We start from the raw sequence: 21,770 nt of genomic DNA on the forward strand, positions 1-21,770 counted from the left end.
GTTGCAAAATTTCAACCTGGCCTTTCAGATTTTACAGGCAGGTTCACGAGGGAAAGGGCACGGGGCTGAACACAGGCAACCAAAACAGCTTAGGGGCTGTGAGCCGCTCCCTGTCCCACCTGCACTGGGAGTTCACCCGACCCCCCCCCCCCCCAGGGACTAAATGGTGGGTCCCGGTGGTCTCGGGATGATGATGATGATGTCAGGTCCCGAAATGTCAGGGCGTTGAGGTGTGGAGCGAGCCTCCCTTCGGGCTGGCTCAGGTCAGGAATCCCCAGCGCACTGCTCCCTTTCACATGTAAATGAGCCATTAGTCCCACTGCGCTCCCTTCCAAGGTGAGAGTGGGAGGATAAAGGGGCTTTGAGCGAAAGTGTAGCTCACGCAGCTTTCCCCGCTCTCTTCTTTCTTCCTCCCCTCAACAGTCCCGGGTAATTGCAGATACTCAATCCCCAGAACCCACAATGCATCCCTTTGAACCTCGCCGAGGAATTAAAATGGCTGCCTCGCCCGAGAGGATGCTCCCTGCCGGCTTCTTCTCTCCCACTCTCCCTCCTCCCCTCTCCTTTCCCTCCCCCTCTTCTTTACCTCAATGACCCCGCTCTCTCTGCCTCCTACCCCCCCCCCACCCCACCTCTCCCTGTCATTCACCGAGTACTTCATCACAAAAGGACGTGACCTGCTGAAACTAAACAAATGCAAACGGAATTTAAAAATATTATGTCTGTAATAATTGACAACGCAAACGCAGCGTCTGCCGACGGTGTGGAGTTTGTGCGCGGCCTCCCTCGCAACGTGCTCCTGGAAGAACCCACTTGGCATGGAATGACCACCAGGTGGCGCCTGTTTGACAGTTGAAAAATGTGAGACCCAAGGCTTGTCCAGTTGCACCTGTCATGCACAAATGCAGTTAGCACGGCTTCTAAATATACGGACAGAGGATGTGGGGTCAGCCTGTACTCCATTATATTGTACCAAAGAGTGAGACACAAGAAGGTAATGCTGAGATGGTAATGCTGACAGGGAAAGCCATGCCCCTGGACACACACACACACACACACACACACACACACACAGCTGTTCTGCACCTCCACCTGGGGTGGCCTCCTCAGTGTGCTGTCCCTCTCTCTCTCTCCCTCTCTCTCTCTACACGTTCCCCTGCTTTCTCCTGCACTGTGGACCTCCTGTGACAGCTCTTTCTCCCCCTTTCATCAGTCTGGTCCCGCAGCGATATGCAGTCTTGAGTTCTGGTGATTGCTGATGGACTTTATTCCTCCCCCCATCTTTTCTCCACAGGTCCCAGTGCCCCCAGTTGCCCGAACACTCCAAGTTAGTTTCCATTCCTGCTGTCTTATTTGCTCTATATGTGTCGCTCTGTCTGTCTGCCTGTCTGTCCGTCTGTCGGTCTGTCCCACTGTCCTCCCATCTTCCGCTTCTCTCTCTCTCCCCTCACGCGTGTTGTCATGACGGCCATCTCCACTCCCAGCTCGCTGCACGGCGTCTGTCCAGTTTCGGTTCTGAGCGCCACCAACGGGACCCCGGGGGACCCTGGGAGGGTCCTCGGCGTCCTCCTCCTCCCGTTGCCCATTCGCTGGCTGGCTCCCACGGCTGCTGTCGCCAAGAGCGCCACCCGCCCCACACGAAACCCATGGGCTCGAGTACAGAGAACCCGCACCCAACCCATCAGTCGGTCAACCAGTTTTATTTTCATACTGCGCTCTTCACCCCGAAGCGTCCCGGGCTGCGGAGCAGTTAAAACAACTTTATTAGCAAAACACTGGCGAACACAGCTCAGCTAGCCTCATTCATATGAAGCGCACAGGATCTTTTTGGTTCTAAGTTTTGACTCCCAGGTTGCGGAGCGATGACGTTCCAGACGGGATAGTCTCCGTTTTTGCACGTCCTTCCTCTGATTGTAGTTCTGAGTTGGAATGCTGTGCTGTGGAGGCAGTTAATGTGCTGGAGACGGAGATTCAGACCCCAGAACAGCCCCGGCATTAATGGACATGAGGCCTTCTGACGGTGCTCCCCATCAGTGGCTTCCTTTACGACCCATTAATCACCGCGTGATGCGATAACGACGCCAGCGTGGAGCTTTCCGAGAAGGTGGTCCTCCGCTCTCTCTCCTCTGTCACGCATTAAGGGAGGTGACCCCAGAGAAGCTCCTTCGTGTTTCGGCTGCCTGTGTTTGCGTATCTTCTGTTCTTCTCTGTGTGCTTTGGTTTCGCGTTTTTTATTCTCCCGCCTGAGTTTCCTCGCCGTGGAGAAACGCGCCGTGCGTTCGGAGAATCCACTTAAACACGGGGCCTGCAGACTTCAGAGGCAGGGGGGAGTTTGTGTGGCAGATTAGCTATAAATCATCAAGTAAACCCTGACAGTCTAGGGCGTGATGAGGGGAAAAAGGAGGAGATTTTTCTGTTTTTTTTGCGTGTCGAGGCCGGGATGTACCCTGCTCTCCTGCGGGAGGGGGCGCGGGGAATGGGCACGTTCGTCACACCCCGAGCCAGGACCGGGTTTGGCAGCGGTGTGAGAAAGCGTGGTCATGTCGCGGTTAGGGGTTTTTGGGACGCTCTTGCGTGAGCGCTGATGGACTCCTGGAGGGGTCTGTCTGCACCGGGCCATGGGCATGCTCATCCGCTCACGCACATCAGCGATGTCTCTCTGCCGACCTCACTTCCTGCCCCGCTCTCACTCCCCCCTCCCCCCTCGCGCAGCATGACGATGTCACCAGCCTGCGTCAGCTCTCTCTCTCCCCCCCTCTCACTTTCTTTCCCTGCCCTCTCCCACTCTCCCCCTCTCTCCCTCTCTTCCCTGCCCTCTCCATCTCTCCCTCTCTTCCCTGCCCTCTCTCCCTCTCTTCCCTGCCCTCTCCCCCTCTCCCCTCTCTCCCTCTCTCTCTCTCTCTCTCTCTCTCTCATCACGCTCTGCGCTTCCCCAGCTCCCCACATTGTCTCCAGCAGTCTCATCTCAGTCAGTGTGCGCAGGGCACAGTGCTCCTGTGCTGTAGTCTCGTAGTCCTGCCGGTCGCCGGGTCTGACCCTAATGTGCTGTTTCCTTTCTGTTCCCCCCAAACCTGCCCCCCCCCCCCTACCCCCACCCTCACCAGGCATGAGGGAGCACCCGCCCATCCCCGTCTGCAACCTGGCCGACCACATCGAGCGCCTGAAGGCCAACGACGGCCTCCGCTTCTCGCAGGAGTACGAGGTAAGGGGCGGCCCGCACGCTGACGCACGGGGGGGGGGACATTAAGGACCTTTCCGTTCCCCGTCTCTCTGGACGGAGGGAAACCAACATGGCCGCCGGTCTTGGAGGAAATCTGTCTCCTGTCTCTGCCGCTTCGCTGTTAACTCCGCTCAACAGAAGGGGCTGTTTATTTCTGCCCAGTCATCTGAGGAACGGCCCGGCCCGCGGGGGTAGGCCCAGCGCTCGCTGAGCAGGAGCAGAAGAGAGCGCTGCTTTAATGTCTACCTGTAAGCGGGATCGGCCTCAGGCTGGCCTGCTTTGATTTATGCTCTACTCCTTTTTTTAAAAGAATAGAATGGACCTCATACAGGTAGAGGTGCAACATATGGCCAGGAGCTGGGTAGCTGCACCCTCACCCCCCCCCCACCCCCCTCCACCCAAAACTGAAAGGCAGAGAAAGGAGGAGTGCAGAGAATAGAAAAGATGGAGGCAGATCTTTCCGGTTTGCCTCGTACGCCTGGCCGCGGCGAGGAGCGGGAGCGAACGCGAGCGCGCCATCCCCCCCAGACGCCGTCCCCCCCCCAGACGTCGTCCCCCCCAGACGCCGTCCCCCCCCCAGACGCCGTCCCCCCCAGACGCCGTCCCCCCCAGACGCTGCCCCCCCCCCAGACGCCGTCCCCCCCAGACGCCGCCCCCCGACCGAATCGAACCCGAACCCTGAACCGCCCGCCGCTAAGCAAGCCCTCTAATCCCCCGCCAGCGCGAGAGACCTGACGCTTTCCTCCGCTTTCTCGCCCGGCTCTCCCTCGCTGTTACCGCTCGCCTTCCTTCCTCTCAGGAGCTGCTCTTTCGTAGCCGCCGTCCGCAGGTGCCTCTCGCTCGCTCCCTGAGCTCTCCCTCGCTTCGCCGGAGAAGCACTTAATCGCACAATGGAGGGCGCTCGTTACAGGCGCGTTACCGCGTTCTCCTCATGACTGCCGCTTTATTCCCCCGTCATATTTTAGTCTTAATTTGTCGGGCGCACGAAACGGGGGGGGGGGGGGAGATAAATGACTTAACGTTTTCGCTTCTAACGGGGCGCGCTCGTCAGACGGCGAGGTTTCGGCGCGGCGCGGTTAGCGGGAGCGTGCGCAGGAGCCGCGCTGTTCCCACGACGCCGCCTCTCCGCGGCTTCCCTCCGCAGAGCCGGGCGGGGGGATCAGCGTTGTTGATGTCCTACAAAAGGAGGGAAATTTGCATTTAAAGTGGCGCATTTCCAGGGGGACCCCGCGCGGGAGCAAGAGGTTTGCTGTCTGCACGGGAGGAAGGGAGGGGGGCGGGGGGGGGGGGGGGGGGGGGGGGAGGCGGCATTAATTATAGCACAACATGTGGCCTTTTTAAATCCACTTGTGCTGCGCGCTCTCTCTCTTTGAGGATCCATCACAGCTAAACAAGCGTGCTCGTTTCTGCCCTGCCCCTTGCTAATAGCTTTTTTCTCTCGCGCGTCTTTATTACGCTTTCATAGCTGCTCAGCCTCGCTCTCTTTCAGATGAAGGCTGTGCAGATGCCTCTTCTGGTCCCGCAGCCTCCACTGTGAGCCCCCCCCCCCGTTAGGGTGGTGCTGTATGTGCACTGTGGTGGAATGTGTGGAGCTGTACTGTTAAACAGACAACCCACCCCCCCCCCCGCCCCCCCACCCTCCCCCCAACCACCCGCCCACACCCCTGCCCACCCATCTGCGCACCCCAGGGGCACTGTAATTGGCTGGATTTGGAGTTGGCGGTGCGTGGCGGCTCGGTAAGGAAAACCCCAGATTTAAAGGGCGTTTTACATATGTAACTCCAAACAGCGGGGGTACACTAGACCTGCAGGCGTCCCCGTAGGCCATGTGCAGCTGGCGGCCCGGGGGGCAAATGCAGCATGGGGCAAAGTGCTCTTTGTTAATTAAGAAGGAAAAGAATGTGTTATTCAGATGCATCAGAAATGCACTGTTTCCAGGTCAGCATACCCGCCCACTGGTGGCGGAGTAATCAGTGATAGCTGCGCATACTGTAAGGAGGCGTCTACATGTGTCTTATTTATGCGTTGCTTTACAAACACTGTATAAACAACCTTCCCCACAATTTTTTAAAATGGTCTAGCCCCCATGAGAAAATGATTGAATAGCCCTGGCACTGAAACAGTCTGCCATTCCAGAACTGCCCCCCTCCGTTCCCAATACCAGCCACCACCACCCCCCCATTCCCTCCCACCCCCTTCAAGTAGTCACAACCCCCCCCCCCTTATTCCTAGTGCCACTCTCAGAAGCACCAGGGAGGACCAGCAGGAGAAATGGTACTGTAGTGTGTTAAGGATCGATCCCAGAATGCACTGCCCTGCCTGTCTGTGGAGGTGGAGCTGCAGGAGCGGGCGTTCCTGTCATGTGCGAGCGAGCTCCCCGCTTCCCTCGTGCAGATGGAGAGGGCTGTCTCCGCCCCCTCCGCCTCTTCCACGGTCTCCTTAATGAAGAGCCGTCGCCATTAATCACGCGTGTCATCGCCTGCCCCGCCCCGCCCCGACCCCGCCGTCCCGCGGAAGCGTGCTCCTCTCCCCTCCTTCTGTCGGGGAGCAAACGGTCTCCCTCCCTCCATAAGCCTCTGATCAAGCGCCCGTAATGGCTCTGAGATTACTGTCAGGTGTGAGACCGCGGGACTGCGTCACCCCCCCCCATCGGCATGACAGATGGCTCCGCCCCCACTCCTGCCTCGCGTGCGTCCGTCCATCCTGCGAGTTCCCCGGACCGCGTAGACGAGGCGCTGCCCCTCCCCTTTCAGATGAAGTGCACGTGGAGCACGTGGGGACCCCACATGTCCTGTGTGCCCAGTGTTATACCAGGCCCCAAATGCAGGAATTTAACTACGGGGACTGTGATATGTAAAGTGGGGTGTCCACAGTGTCTATCAGACCCTCACAAGCTGAGATCACGCTGCGTTGAGTGACTGTATTCCCCACGGGTCCCGTAACTTGTGTGGAAAAGAACTGTCTACTTGTGCCAGATCAGTGCTATTGGTCGCTACCGCTACAATAGCAGCATTTGCCAGTTTTGACGTGGCGATTGGCTGATGTACTATCCGGCTTTTCATCTGCGTGCAGCCGCTGGTCCGTTCTGAAGCGCAGGTGCCATAAATAAGTGGCGCTCGCTGTCTGCTGCAGACGACTTCGCGGCTTGTTTCTGAATGAGAGACACAGCCGGCGGTGTCTGTGAGCCCCGCTCTCCAGGACAAACTGTGAGCCCCGCTCTCCAGGACAAACTGTCAGCCCTTGTCGATTCGCATATTCATCCCGCCGCACAGCCGCGCGCTGCGGACCCCCCGGCAAGGTCCCAGCATGCCGTGCAGGCGAGCCGAGCGGGGAGGGAGTAGTCCGGCTGCGTCTGTGCTGTAACGTGCGGTTGTGTCACTGTGTGTGTGTGTGTGTGTGTGTGTGTGTGTCTGTGACGCGCTCCGGCCCTGACTGAGGATCTGGGCGTGTGTCGAGACTAAAGGAGGACATGTGACCCGTGACCTTGCTCGGGCGCACTTGGGCCCACCTGCTCGTTAAACGCAGACTGAATACCGATCGCAGGTCCAGTCTGGATGAACCGAACAGCCGTCTGAGAGCATGAAGGAAACGATCATTAAACCAGGTTGCCGCTATTAAAACCAGCACCAGGTATATGTGCTGCATATTGGTGTTTGGAATGTTTTGGACCAGCCATGGAAATGTGCCTCAGTTTTCCTTCGTTTTTTTTTCAAATACTGTTTATGTAGTTATTCACACATAAGCACACGCACACACGTACAGCATACACACACACACACACACACGCGCGTTTGAGGGGACAGATACGAGGTACCGCATAAACGTGGTTTTTAGGAGGAGAGCAGCGACTGATATCCGTGTCAGGCCGGCACATTCGCAGTAATGAGCTGTGTTTGTCATTCTGCAGGTGCAGCGGCTGGACTTAACAGCCTGTTAAATAGGACACACGGTCCAGCCTGCTAAGCCGATTCGTTACCGCCAGCGTTGGGCCGCTGGCGTCGGCAGCGGCGGCGGCAAACACAGCAGGCTCGCTCCGGGCCCTTCTCCGTCACTGTCTCGTTTGTCTCAGGCGTCCCCCACTGTCGCGCAGCCGCGGTATATTTGGGCCCGCAAAGTCACCGTTCCTGTCCCCCGTCCCCCCCTCGCCCCCCTCCCGTGGAGGACGAGCTGGATGTCAGAGAAAAGGTGCACAGTGGAGCTTGATGTGACGTGCAGACGCCCCTAGAGACCTCCCACCTGTTTTGAAGCGGAGATTTGACATTTATCACATACACATCTCCTCCACATTTTCCCTCCGTAACGAGCTTCAAAAAGTCAAAGGAAAAGCACACAGACACGCATGGAAGGTTTGGTAGACACAGGTTGTTTAGAAGCAGGCTGGGTAGACATAGGTTGGGTAGACGCAGGTTGGGTTGACGCAGGTTGGGTTGACTGGTTGGGTAGACATGTTGGGTAGACGCAGGTTGTTCAGACACAGGTTGGGTAGACTCAGGTTGGGTAAACACAGGTTTGGTAGATGCAGGTTGGGTTGACGCAGGGTGGGTATATGCAGGGTTTTTAGACACAGGTTGGGTTGACACAGGTTATTCAGGTGGACCGCATTATCTCACTGGGTCGCGGTCTAGGAAGCACGCAGGTTGGAAGACCAGGAGATGAGGGACAGGAGGCTGGCTGGAGGAATGACAGGAGCAGATAGATCAGGCCCAGATTACATGCTGTTACTGAGGTGGAAGGAGGCGACTGATCGATACGTCACAGACAGTACGAGGGGGGAGGAGGAGGAGGGGGAGAGGCCGTGCGTCAGCACCTCCCTGCCTGCAGAAAGAGAGTGAGAAATTCAGTACCGCAGGGAATTGTTTTCTCCCTCTAAAAAAGATATGAACTGCTTTCCTTGCAAATTCATAAATAAAATATTTGCTTGTTTATTTGTCCATTAAATAGCGGAACTAAAGAAACCTGCAACTGGCCTGTCGAGAGTCGACCCCTTCATGATTTATATATAAAACTAATTAAACTATATATGCAACGCTGTGCACTTGTAAATACAGGAGAATATCTGCTGAAGTAATTCAAGTTGAGTGTCTGACTCAAGGGTTATAACAGTTCACTCGTAGGATTTGAACCCACAACCTGCTCATGGCCAAGGCTATGCGACGTTGCCACTGAAGGCACATGGCAGGTTTTTAAATGTATAACCACCTCCCAACCACTGACAGATGCATCAGGTCTGTGTTTGTTACGGATGTATGTTACCGTGTGTGCCAAGTTAACAGTCGCCACAGCAACAGCCCACAAGCGGAATGATGAAAAATTGCTACATGAGACAAACTTGAAATGCCTGAGGTGCCTCGCACAGCGATCGATTTATCTTGGTTTTTCCAATTACTGCAAGGTGAACCATGTGACTCCGTTCACCTCAAAATGGCAAACGTATAATATCCGGGACACAAACAGGATCTTAAAAATGGATTTAAATGATGGATTTATCTTGGTTTTTCATGCGTGTGAATGTAAATGCACGATTCGTTGCGCTCGTACACGGCGTACGGCCTAAAGCAGCGTTTGGTGCAGCGTCTGCGTGGTTGTAAGCCGGGGGTGAAGGGACCGGAGGGAGAAGCGGTGCGTTAAACAGCCCTGCTCCAGTGAGGCCTTTACCGGGTGACATTACGAGCGCACGTTTGGGTTTATGAGGCCTCGCTGACGGGCGGCGAGTCCGTCCCTCCGCCCTCAGCTCCGCCGCGTCACGCTGCTCTGCTCAGCGCGCCCGTAAAACCCGCCGCGGTGCGCCTCGCCACGCCGGGACGGCGCGTTTGGCATCCGCGCGCAGCTCCTCTCTCCCCGCTCCTCATGACACAGAAATAATCGAGTTGCCGGGGCCCCGGCGCAGACAGCCCCACTCTGTCATAACGGCGTAAGTGCTCCCCAAATGAGATCCCCGCCACTTAGCGGCGCACGCTAACATACGTCAGACCGGGCCGCATGCAAATCCACTCAGCCGCCGCGCCGAGCGGGGGCCATTTCTCACCCCAACCAGCGTGTTGTTGAGAGAGAGACAGATGCAGAGAGGGAGAGAGAGAGAGAGAGAGAGAGAGAGAGCGTTCTGCGTGGGTCCGCTGCGGTTAGGAATTGTGTCAGCAGCGGAAACAACGTTATCTCAGCTGCGTTCCTTTGATCGTAGCACAAACCACGTGGGCTCGAGGTGGCTAGCGACAGGCCGCTCGGTTTGGGTTGGTTAACGGTGTTGGTGTGGGGGTTTGTTTGTCCGAGATCGGCCCTCTGGCATCCTTGGTCTGAAGCCTTTCGCTCTTTCGTTCCACTCAGAGCACCAGAGCGCCGCTCCTACTCACACGGGCCGAGAGCGCCGGCAGCCTTTGCAGGTGTAGCATACGATCAGATCCCCCCGCCTCATACACACCTGCCACGGAACGGTCCAGAGCAGGGCATGGAGCGCTCGGTGGGGATCGGAGGGGTGGACAGGTGTTACGCTCTAAAAAGTCGCTGTAGTGGTGACGTGCTGGTGAACGGCCTGCTGGGAAGTGTAGTCCTGGACCGGTAAACGGCCTCTTCTTCTCTGGATGCTTGTCTTTGATTGTGGCACATGTTTCTGGAACGGAAGCGGCTGAGCTAAACCTGGCTGCTGTCGGCTCTGCGACGCCGTCCAGAAAGAGATCCCGGGGGTAAACTGTCAGGGTGAATATTTCCTTTTAGGAAGAGCCCTCGTGCGATTATGTCAGGCAGGCTTCGTGTCGAAGACGTGTAGAGAGAAAGAAGATGGCTTCCGTCACCGTGTGCGGAGAGCTGTAGGATGTCGGCAACCTGACAGTGGTGATTTAGAGTGCTGTGTCAGCGAGACACTCGACAGGAGTAATGACCAGCAGTATAGAGCACAGTGTGAGCTCAGTATTCTGCAGGAACACTGCCTGTCCTGAAGATGACAGTAGGGAGCACCCTGTAGCTCTGATGGCAGTAGCGTTTATTACAGGCATTTATGAGACACTCTGCAGTAGTGCTGCTAGTGCTCCTGATTGTGCTGCTATTGTGGGAATGGCTTGCGCACCACCAGGGCCTGGCCCCCTGCTAGCATACAACACTCCTGAACTACAAAAAGAAACACCTGCAGCTCTTCTTCTTTTCAACTGCTGTAGCTGCCCCGCACGCGCTCCTTTCAGCTTGGCGCTGGAATTCGGCAGACTGTTCCCCGGGGTCAGCGGACCGCACGGCGGTACACTCGCGGGCCGCTTTGGTGTGCGGATCGAGGTCCGCGTCCTCCGGGCCTGTTTTCAAACGCTTCCCCACATCAAAGCGCTACAAGTGGGCCGGGAGAGGCCTCCTCTCTGAGCCCAGAGCCTCTCTCTCTCTCTCACACTCACTCTGTCTCTCTCTCTCTCCGTCTCTCCTGCAGTCCATCGATCCCGGCCAGCAGTTCACCTGGGAGAACTCCAACCTGGAGGTCAACAAGCCAAAGAACCGCTATGCAAACGTCATCGCCTACGACCACTCCCGGGTCATCCTCACTTCCGTCGACGGTAAGCGGTTCCACCGGCGCTACCTTCGCGTCTCCTGCAGTTAGGAATTAGCCTTTAGCACTCAGTCGGGCCTGAGGAAACAGTCCTCCCACACTCTCAGAATAGCGTAGCCTTGCCTTCGCATATTTTAGCACGGTCTTCCTCCTGTTGGTTAAATAAGACGCGCGGAAGCCTTGAACCGCTGCGTGTAGTGGGAGGTTTGCAGACGCGACGTTACAGACGGACGCTCGCGTCCCGGTTCTGCCAGCCCGCGCCCCATATGCATCTCTGTGCCTTCTCTCCTCAGCCGTGCCAGGCAGCGACTACATCAACGCCAACTACATCGACGGCTACCGCAAGCAGAACGCCTACATCGCCACGCAGGGCCCGCTGCCCGAGACCTTCAGCGACTTCTGGAGGATGGTGTGGGAGCAGAGGGCCAACACCATCGTGATGATGACCCGCCTGGAGGAGAAGTCCAGGGTGAGTGGAGCGCCGTGCCCCCCCCCCCCCCCCTCGCACCCCCCCTCCGCGGGGCTGGACGAGCGCCAGTCAGTCAGAGAGCGCGTGTCAGAAAGCGTGTGCTGGCGGCACACGCCTAGCTGCCTGCGGGTGACGCATCGCACCCCTTAAACGCTCTGTCAGGCTGAGCCAGTCAGCGGGGCGGGGCGGGGTGGGGCGGGGCGGGAGCGGCTCGCCCGTCCCGGAGCTCCGCGCGCCCGGATCCTGACGCTCAGACGCGAGGTCTGATCAGGCCGCTGAGGAAAGAAGCGAGCCTTCGACGCGTGACGGGCAGGTAGCCGACAGGAAACACGCCCACTCCGGCTCGGCGGTGGCGGCGGGATAATGAGGCCCGCTGGTGAGGGGAGAGACGCTGGCAGCCGGGTGAGGGGCTGAGCGCGGAGGTGTTCCCCCGTCCGTCTGCCTGTCAGATTCGGGCCGTCCCACCGCTGACACCATTGACCCCGGCAGGAGGACGGGAGGGTAACTGACGCCCCGGCCAGGATGCATAATTTAAAGTCAGCGGTGTCCTCTGGCTCACGGGCAGCAAGCGAGAATGAAGCGCGGCGCGAGCCTCACGCCACTGCAGAGCGGAGAGGAGTGCAGCGGAGTTTCACAAGGTCACGACACCCTGGGGTTTACATTACACGCGTAATGATGTCAGCACGCCGCACGCCACACAGCCACACCGCCGGCTCCTTTGAGTCTAGCGGGTCCCGCCATGGCGCACGTCCCTCCTCCCCTCAAACAGGGACCCAGGATCAGCCACCTGACCCCCCCCTCCTGCCCCCACTACTGTCACCCTCGCCCCTCCCCCCGCCTCGCCCACCCCGCTGCCCCTCTCGGAGCGGAGGCAATAAAGAGTCTAACCTCTCGGCCCCCGACGGAAGGCTGAACAGGAAGCGCCGTGGCGGGCGCTGAGAGAGGAGGGGGGGGGGCGCGCGACTCGCCGCTAAACGAAATGTCGCTCGGTCCCGTGACAGCCCACCCTTTAAATGTCAGCCAGCGCCGCGCGTGCGGCTCGTCCCCCTCCCCCCGGGGGCGCCCCCAATCAATGAAGCCGCGACTCGGATGTGTTATCCTGGGATTTCTCGCCTCCTTCCTCGCCGGCCTCGCGAATCCTTTATCGGCGCCCGCCGCAGCGTACTGACGCGGGTCTGGACACAAATAACAGCGTGTGACACGCAGGAGCGCTGAGTGGCTGGTGGAGCGCGATTGGCCCGGGACGAGCTAATATTGGCGCGGAAGCTGGCGGCCTGGCGGGTGGTGCGGGAGTCTTTCAGGAGTCGTGCGGGACTTATGCGAGAGTCCTTCGGAAGTCCTGCAGGAGTCGTTCGGGAGTTGTTTGGGACTCGTTTGGGAGTCGTTCGGGAGTCGTTCGGGAGTCGTTTGGGAGTCGTTCGGGAGTCGTTCAGGAGTCGTTCGGGAGTCGTTTGGGAGTCGTTTGGGAGTCGTTCGGGAGTCGTTTGGGAGTCGTTCGGGAGTCGTTCAGGAGTCGTTCGGGAGTCGTTTGGGAGTCGTTTGGGAGTCATTCGGGAGTCGTTTGGGAGTCGTTCAGGAGTCGTGCTAGCTCCATCGAGCGGTGGCTCCTCAGCCCCGCGCTGCAGTGCAGGTGGCAGCCCTGCTGTCGAGTGCAGACGGCTCAGTCCTCCTCATGACCTTGTGCTGCAGAGTTACTCAGCACAGCACCCGGCTCTCTGACACACTGTTTACACACACCGACACACACGCATGCGCAAGCACAAAAATGAACACACACACACGCACAAACATACACACACACACACAAATACGAGCACACACTCATTGGCTCACACATATAGTGTACAGACTCACTCGTACACGCACACTGACACATACACACTCACACACGGACACACACACACACACACACCCCAAACACGCTCTCAGACGCCAGAGGAAGGGCAGAGCTGGCAGCCGGACCAAGGGCAGGCCTTTCTGCAGGGCTTTGACTCTGTGGAGCGAGTCCTCCATCTGTTCATCTTCAGCTAACTACGGCACTGTCTGCCCCCTACTGGCAGAGAGGCAGCGTTGCATGTCTACCCCTCCCTCCAGTCACATACCTAAAGAGGGAACACATGTTACTAAGACAAACTTTCACCCCTACCACAGGAAACATCAGATACATATTTAACCCTGCACAACATGGCATGCCCTGATGAGAGCCTGTTTGTTAGCCTGTCACTGACTGAATAAAAAGCAGGTGTTTTATGTAACTGTGCTAATGCTAATGTGCTAATGCTAACGTGTGTGCCTGACAGGTTAAGTGTGACCAGTACTGGCCGGTCCGGGGCACAGAGACCTACGGCATGATTCAGGTCACCATGCTGGACACAGTGGAGCTGGCCACCTACAGCGTCCGCACCTTCGCCCTCTACAAGGTATGGCTTACCCTCAGGGGTCCCCAGCGTCTCCGTCCTTCACAGGTGTGCCTGCGCGGCTTCACAGGTGTGCCTGCGCGGCTTCACAGGTGTGCCTGCGCGGCTTCACAGGTGTGCCTGCGCGGCTTCACGTTGCTGTGTAGTATATCGCGTACATTTGCTTGCGTACGCCGCTAACCCTGGTATATTGCCTGGGGCAGATGTATCTTGCCTAGCGCATTCCCAGGCCTGTCTCTACACAAGGCTGGCGTGGAGATGGAATGCCCAGTCAAGCTCTCTCTCACCTCTGTTCCATTTCCTAATACACTGAAGCGCTGTTAAGATTTGACTTTGCAGTACGGTTACCGCTCACCTCTCTCTCGTAAGAGCGCCCGCATCCTCGGCTGCTTCCAGAAGACCTCCCTGCCGAGACGTTTCCGCCCGCAAGGCCCTAAACGCACATTCACTGCCCTCGTAGGCCGGAAATATAGATCTCCCCCCTCCCATAATTACATCAGCGCTAACGATCTCTGCGCGCCCTCGGGCCGTTCGTTTAGGCCTGCCGTTAGCACCTGTGTGGGATTGTGGGTAGCCTGCAGTAGTACGTGCTGCGCGGCCGTCTCTGATGCCCAGCCGCCCCTCTCCTCTCCCCTCCTCTCCTCTCCGTGTGCAGAACGGCTCCAGCGAGAAGAGGGAGGTGAGGCAGTTCCAGTTCATGGCCTGGCCCGACCACGGAGTGCCGGAGTACCCCACCCCCATCCTGGCCTTCCTGCGCAGGGTCAAGGCCTGCAACCCCGCCGACGCCGGGCCCATGGTGGTGCACTGCAGGTAGGCCTCCCCGCCGGCTGCTGGAAAACTGGGGGACAGGCTGCTTTACTCTGCCATTGGTCAGTGAGTTGGTGTTTAGCACTGTGGGATGGGCTTCTTTGCTCTGCTCATTGGTCAGTGAAGTGATGCTGAATGCTTATGTTCTCTGCTCATTGGTCAGTGAGTTGATGTTTAGCACTGTGAGATGGGCTTCTTTTCTGTCTTATTTTGGTCCTTGTGTGTTTGTCGTTCTCCCATCACTGTGAGGGAGGAAGCTCATGGAGAAGTGGTGTTATAATAAACTCGGACTTAGATTGTGTGGTTTGTTAACCTTTCTCTTCAATGTGTGTGTGTGTCTGTTTGTGTGCGTGTGCGTGTGCGTGTGTGTGTGTGTGTGTGTGTGTGTGCAGTGCTGGTGTGGGCCGGACAGGGTGTCTCATAGTGATCGAGGCCATGCTGGAGCGCATGAAGCACGAGAAGTCGGTGGACATCTACGGTCACGTGACCTGCATGCGCTCCCAGCGCAACTACATGGTGCAGACGGAGGACCAGTACATCTTCATCCACGAGGCGCTGCTGGAGGCCGCCACCTGCGGCAACACCGAGGTCCCCGCCCGCAACCTGTACGCCCACATCCAGAAGCTCACCCAGGTCCCGACCGGGGAGACCGTCACCTCCATGGAGCTGGAGTTCAAGGTAGCCTAGCCTGAGCGCGTTTCACTGCCGTAGCACGCGGTAGAGCTGGTTAGGTACGGGATCCCTTTATGCGGCTGGGCTTGGGCTTGTAAAGGGAAAGAAACAGTGTGCGCGCATAAATAAGCCTGAAACAAGGAGCGGATAGACAGCAAAGCAGATGGGTGGGCGGGGCATGGCAGTGGGCGGGGCATAGCAGGCATGTTTCTGATTGGAGGGAGCGTGGGAGCAGAGCGCTGCTGCCTGTCTCCTGTTTTTTGGGGCTGGCGTTACCCCTGTAGAGGCAGCTGTGGCTTAGTCTGGAGCTCACAAGCCCCGCTCTACAAAGCAGTTTCACAGACAGGAAGTAGCGCACCTGCGCAAATGCCTTGATTGTGCTGTACTTGAATGGTTCTTATTAACTATTGTTAGAATACAGCATGTACTTATTCCTAATAACATTGATTTCACCAAATCTTGAATGTGTTTACGCACTGCAGTCCACAGCATGCATTGCTTTTTTGCTTTTCATGTGGTTGTGAAGGCCTTCTGTATGTAGAAAGCACTCTGGGGGGGGGAAAAATATTTGTGACACAGCAGCAAAGCAGCCATGTGGATCTTTCTAGAACAAAAATGAATAACGCTAGATGAGTAGCAGTTGGCTGAAAAAGTGATTTAAACGACTTAATGGGATGCGAAGAGCTTCCTTTTCCATTTGAATCCGTTCGTTTTTAATTCTGTTTTACTGTGTCTAAATGTGGCCAATTACGGCTGAATCAACAAACATTAGCGCGACACGATTATAGCGATTTCAGCAGCAGATATTCTGTTTGGTCGGGAAGCTGTATTTACGACAGCATCCTTAAAGCACTGCAGTCGCAGGAAAAGCTGAGCCACAGGCTGTGTTGTAAGGACATTGCGCGCTGTAGTGCGTTATGAAGATTTAGAGTATACAATTAAATTTCACACAAAAAAGTTGATACAATTAGCATTGCTACTGGAGACGGTCCTGATTGTGAAAACGGGTGGGCAGCTGCCTCCCTGGTACGGCACAGCCCAGATCCCCCCCCCCCCCCCCCCCCCCCCAAACAGAGACGAGTAAAGAGCTTCTCCACACGGGCTTGTGGGATAGAGGGCGAGAAACCAGCCAGTTTGACAGGATCGCTTATAATTCTGCCCCAGCACATCCAATCCACCCGAGGAACCGGATCAGACCGCTCCGCTCCAGCGCGCCCCTCCCGTCCCCCCGCACCCGGGCAGCCCGCCCCTCACCCCCCAGCCCCCAGCCCCCCCCCCCCCCCCCCCTCAAAACAAGCCCCCGCGCTAGCCAGGGTCTTCCTGCGGGACGCCCCATCAGCCCAAATTACAGGGATCAAACATGTTGTGCGAGGAGGATAATTGCGAATGCGGAGCGGGGGTAATGAAGTTCTGATGCTGGCGAGCCGCTGAGGCGTTCTGCCAGCAGTTGTGATGTTTTCTGCGCCTGCTCCAGCTGTAGAGAAATCACATCAGGGCCCATCATGCATAGCTCCCCCAGTACTTCAGAAGAGCTGCAGCGCTTTTTGTTTTGTTTTGGTGTGATTTTTTTAGGCTGTGTAGCGCAGCGTGTTTGTTCCACTCTTATGTGGAGCATATGGATGCTCGCCTCTGTGTTTGTAGAGGGATGAGAGAGGCTCGCGCTCTGTGGAAATTGTCTACATGTGTTTTTACTGTTAGGGGAGGCGTGCAGGGAGGAGATTAAACGCTGCATTTAAAGTTCAGAGAGCTACTTAGGGTTTTAGGAACTTGTGTTGCGCGCTACATTAAAACCGTTGCACCCCCCCCTCCCAAAAACGCAGAGACTGGCCAACTCCAAAGCACATACCTCAAGATTCATCAGTGCCAACCTGCCCTGCAACAAGTTCAAGAACCGGCTGGTGAACATCATGCCCTTCGAGTCCACCCGCGTGTGCCTGCAGCCCATCCGGGGCGTGGAGGGCTCCGACTACATCAACGCCAGCTGCATCGACGGATACAGGTACGGCCCGTGCGTGCGTGCGTGTGTGTGTGTGCGTGTGCGTGTGCCTGTGTGTGTGTGTGTGTGTGTGTGTGTGTGTGTGTGTGTGTGTGTGTGTATTTCATATGCATATCAGTGTGTCATATCAGTGCTGTCACCTATATGTGCTCTTTGCTTGTCGCTGCTAGCTTGGCTGTAGATTCTGGAAAGCGGACGAGCTGACAAGCTGTTCTCTGGTGAAGCACGCGATGCCAAGCGCCACCTTTTTATCTGCCTGAAGTTATCCGGTCAGGTTCTCACAGACATGGGTCTGAGGAAGACTAAGACACTAGTAGGACACTTAATGTGCAGCTTAACAGTCTGACAGTCAGCCGGGAGGCCAGAGCGTTTGGCTCTGTGAGGGAAAAGGTGCGTCTGCAGGCAGACGCAGAGCGCTGTGGTTTTCCCAGCTTTGCCCCCTGCCTTCTTCAGTCAGGAGCGATTCTGTGTTTACGGGCTGCTCTGTCCATATGTCTGCCTCATTCGCTGCTGCCATTAAGCGAGCGGTCGACAGCCCCAGCGCCTCCCTCAAACAGCGAGGAGGCGCGTTTATGGAGGTGTTATCGGCGTTCCTCCTCCGCGCCGGCCAGGAACGGGCCTTTTAATGCGCCTCCTCGTTCTGTTCGGCACGTCAGCGCCCGCCCCGACGCTGTATCAGAGGACAATAAACACGTTTGAGGGAGAGAGAGAGAGAGAGGGAGAGAGAGGCTTTCTCCCCACGAGGACTCTGGATAAATGACACCTTTGCTTGGCTGAGGGGCTGGGTGAAGGAGAGTGTCCCGGGTTGGAGCGCAGCCTGGGCTCTGTCTTATCATATTAGAACTGAGCGAGCGCCACCGCAGAGACGGGCTCCCCTTTATCCCAGAGTAAATACAATTATCCCGAAGACTAATTGCGATTATTCCCAGAGCGAAGGAGTTTAAACGAAGAGCTTTGTTAAACTCAGCAGCCGCAGAGCGCTCGGGTGTGTGCAGCTGGAGCAGTGCGCTTTCTCTCCCGGTCAGAAACGGTCTATTCTTAACGCGCCCTGATCAATCCCGCCGCCCCCCTGTAGGGGGAGACTGGGTGCTGGCGTGGCTGACCTCTGTGGGTGCTCGGCCTTCCTCCTCCTCCTCGTGTACTTCCTCTTCCTCTTCGGTGTGTGTGTGCGTGCGAGTGCATATATGTGTGTGTGTGTGTGCGTGTGTGTATGTGCATGTGTGTGTGTATGGGTGGCTGCATATGAGTGTGGGGGTGTGGTCCAGAGCAGGTCACAGTCTGCAGGTTTGCTGTTATTACTGCCTCCCGCTGCGCCTTCATAAGCTGTTCTCTCTGTCATGTGCAGGAGAGCGGGGGCAGCTTGCGTCACTCTCTCTCTCATTCTCCCTCTCTTTTCCTCTCTCTCTCTCTCTCTCTCTCTGTCTAATTCTCTCACTCATTCTCACTCGCTTTCTTGCGTGCTCTCTCAGAGCTGTGCTGCCCTCTGCTGGCAGATACCATGAACTGTGCCTGTCATTATGTCTGTACCTTGGTGCACATGAGCAGTAGGTCCCAGCCCCTCAGTGTGGGTTCCCTGTGTCCGCAGGCAGCAGAAGGCCTACCTGGCCACACAGGGCCCGCTGGCCGAGACCACGGAGGACTTCTGGAGGATGCTGTGGGAGCACAACTCCACCATCGTGGTGATGCTGACCAAGCTGAGGGAGATGGGCCGGGTGAGTGTGCCTCCGCCGTTCCTCTGCTTCTCCTCTGCTGTTCTTCCGCTGTTCCTCTGCCATTCCTTCACTGTTCCTCTGCTTCTCCTCTACGGTTCCCCTGCTGTTCCCCTCCACTAACCTGGAGCCCCCTCCCCGTCCCCCTCCCCCTCTCTCTCTCTCCGTAGGAAAAGTGCCATCAGTACTGGCCCGCCGAGCGCTCGGCCCGCTACCAGTACTTTGTGGTGGACCCCATGGCAGAGTACAACATGCCCCAGTACATCCTGAGGGAGTTCAAGGTCACTGACGCCAGGGTAGGTCACCTGACTTCCCACTGCGGCAGTGCCGTGCTGCGGATAAGCTGGGTGGATGCAGCCGTATGCTTTTCCGTATTTTTCCACCGCAATGCTGCGCAGTACAGTGGGTGTTTTCTGTTTAGAAATCGTGAGGCCTTTTTAGAAATTACTGCTGTTACTTATGCAGTAGTGGCAGGGATTAATATGATGCTAATAAAGGCGTTTATGTTGTGTTTGTATAATGTAGACCTGTGCCAGTACATTTTCAGAAGCGTCTGGGTAGATACTGTTTGTGCTTTTAAAGAAATGAGTCTCATCTGGGAATGGATGATGGAAGCCCCAGAAATGCTGCACTTCTCTAAAAATAGGCTGCAGGGCTGCCTTATACTCTGTCACACCCGTTCATGTGCTCCATATGGGCATTAGCCTGTAGACATGCTAATGTGTGTCTGAGTGTGTGTGTGTGGTGTGTGTGTGTGTGTGTGTGTGTCTGAGTGTGTATGTGTGGTGTGTTTGTGTGTGTGTGTGTGTGTCTGAGTGTGTGTCTGTGTGTGTGTGTGTGTGTGTGTGTCTGAGTGTGTGTGTGTGTGTGTGTGTGCACTGATAGAGCAGTGTTGACTGTAGCCTGAGGGCTGGTCCACTGCAGTGCTGGAAAAGCCCTCGGTGGGGATTCCTCCGAGCCTCTCTCTCTCCAAGTCTCAGCACACAGACAAACAAACACATCAGCCAGCAACACGTTGGCAATGGCACAGCTCAAAGATTTACTCTGCCGTTGTCGTATGCCTGCTTTTACCACATGCCCTACCATTTACCTCATTTAAAAACACTCCAAATGACTAATGACTCCCTCTCAATTACACTGGAGGACTATCCCGTTGGACATGAACACTGTCTGATAGAGAAGTCCAGTCTAGTGTGCAATACATTCCTGAAGGTAAACCTGCCAAACCTTCCGGACTTATTTTTGGATTCAGATTTTATGGCTGATTTTCGTCTCTCTATTCCAGCAATTCACAGCTTCAGAAGCTGGCACTTCACATTTTGCATTTTACTCGATCTTTAGGAAAATCACACTGGCGTTTCTCCGCCTTTCAAACCGTCAGTTTGTGCTTTTGGGCGGTTTTTTGTGTCAGAGGAGCTGTGCGGCGAGGAGGGAGGGAGGGAGTTAGACAGAACCTGAAGTGCTGGTGTACCTCGGGTCTCTGAAGCAATGGAAGCTGGAGATGTTCTGTGATCTGTGGTGGAGCATGGGCGTGCGGTGCGTTGCGTTTGAGCCGCCGCTCACCGCGGTCAGAGAGGGGCACAGGAATGACGGTGGCGACTGGCGGCGTCCCCTCACTCGAACTCTCATTGGCCCTGCAGGACGGCCAGTCCCGGACCATTCGTCAGTTCCAGTTCACCGACTGGCCCGAGCAGGGCGTGCCAAAAACCGGCGAGGGGTTCATCGATTTCATTGGCCAAGTGCACAAAACCAAGGAGCAGTTTGGACAAGATGGACCAATCACTGTGCATTGCAGGTGAGGCCTACTAACAGTGTCACTGACGTGCAGATGAGTGTCTTTCATTAGTGATCGCTTTTGAAAAGCGTGTAATCACTTGTGAAATCGTATCTTCTATATGATACCTGCATTGATTGCTGATCATTTGAAGCTGAGGTAAATCGTAATGCTACAGGTTATTATTTAATCTTTTTTTGAGTCTGATTAGTTTGGCTGCCTGATACTAATCAAGCAATCAAGTACGGGAATTTAGTAGAGCAGCAAATTAGGCTGCCCTGCGCGTATGTGCCAGCAGTGTATTATTTAAAGTGTGTGTGTATTTAGAAACCCATCAGTTTAATTAAACTGTTCCTCTTGGGTTCATAAACAAATACACTACAATCACATCTAAACATGGGCTGCAATACACTGAACATGATGTTTGCGTAAAGTAATAGTGTGAAAACACCATTTCACACAAATGGCGTCAGTATTAGCTGCACTTTCATCTTAATCAGTCTTTCTAAAAACTAGCAGAGCTGTGGGCTAGTGCCAGTGGACCGCTGTGTGTGCAGTGATATGTGCGGGACGGCGTGTGATGCATGTGCCATACGTGCGGTATGGTGTGTAATGCTTGTTACATACGTGCGGTATGGTGTGTAATGCGTGTGTCATACGTGTGGGACGGTGCGTAACGCGTGTGTCATACGTGTGTAACGGTGCGTAACGCGTGTTCTCCTGCCGCAGTGCTGGCGTGGGCAGGACGGGAGTCTTCATCACCCTGAGCATCGTGCTGGAGAGGATGAGGTACGAGGGCGTGGTGGATCTCTTCCAGACCGTCAAGACGCTGCGCACCCAGCGCCCGGCCATGGTGCAGACAGAGGTAGGCTCATCCGGGGGCGTGGCCTCGCGGGGGGTGGGGGGGAGGGCGGTTTGGGGGCTCTGAGGTGGACCAATGGGAGAGGCTAACATATTTGTAGGGGTGGGGTTAGGGCAGGGAAAGGAGTATGTGAGGAGTTAGGTGAAGAGTGATGGAGTTAGGTGGTGGAGCCCGAAAATGGGACGCAAGCATAATATATAATGCATTATTAACTGTGTAGTATTACATAATTAACTGTGTGTAATTACTGTACAGTATTACACTCTTATCGCTCTGGATAAGAGCGTCTGCCAAATGCCTGTAATGTAATGTAATGTGCTGTAAC

At 56.0% G+C, this 21,770-nt stretch overlaps 1 protein-coding gene across 18 annotated transcripts in view; it reads left to right on the top strand.

Moving 5' to 3' along the window:
- Positions 1-21,770, top strand: part of ptprfb (protein tyrosine phosphatase receptor type Fb) — a 206,363-nt gene that overhangs the window by 182,340 nt on the left and 2,253 nt on the right. For 12 of the 18 annotated variants that reach the window (XM_035421849.1, XM_035421851.1, XM_035421853.1 and 9 more), the window contains 12 exons: positions 1,295-1,327; positions 3,105-3,202; positions 10,623-10,746; positions 11,033-11,208; positions 13,509-13,628; positions 14,281-14,435; positions 14,825-15,110; positions 16,925-17,103; positions 18,686-18,812; positions 18,980-19,105; positions 20,450-20,604; positions 21,313-21,448. In XM_035421849.1, the coding sequence (XP_035277740.1) occupies positions 1,295-1,327; positions 3,105-3,202; positions 10,623-10,746; positions 11,033-11,208; positions 13,509-13,628; positions 14,281-14,435; positions 14,825-15,110; positions 16,925-17,103; positions 18,686-18,812; positions 18,980-19,105; positions 20,450-20,604; positions 21,313-21,448 (1,715 nt within the window). The remainder of the gene's footprint in view (positions 1-1,294; positions 1,328-3,104; positions 3,203-10,622; positions 10,747-11,032; positions 11,209-13,508; positions 13,629-14,280; positions 14,436-14,824; positions 15,111-16,924; positions 17,104-18,685; positions 18,813-18,979; positions 19,106-20,449; positions 20,605-21,312; positions 21,449-21,770) is intronic. The other 6 variants (XM_035421854.1, XM_035421855.1, XM_035421864.1 and 3 more) reach the window with 1 other exon arrangement.

This window comes from Anguilla anguilla, chromosome 6 (assembly GCF_013347855.1).
Source record: "Anguilla anguilla isolate fAngAng1 chromosome 6, fAngAng1.pri, whole genome shotgun sequence".
NCBI lineage: Eukaryota > Metazoa > Chordata > Actinopteri > Anguilliformes > Anguillidae > Anguilla > Anguilla anguilla.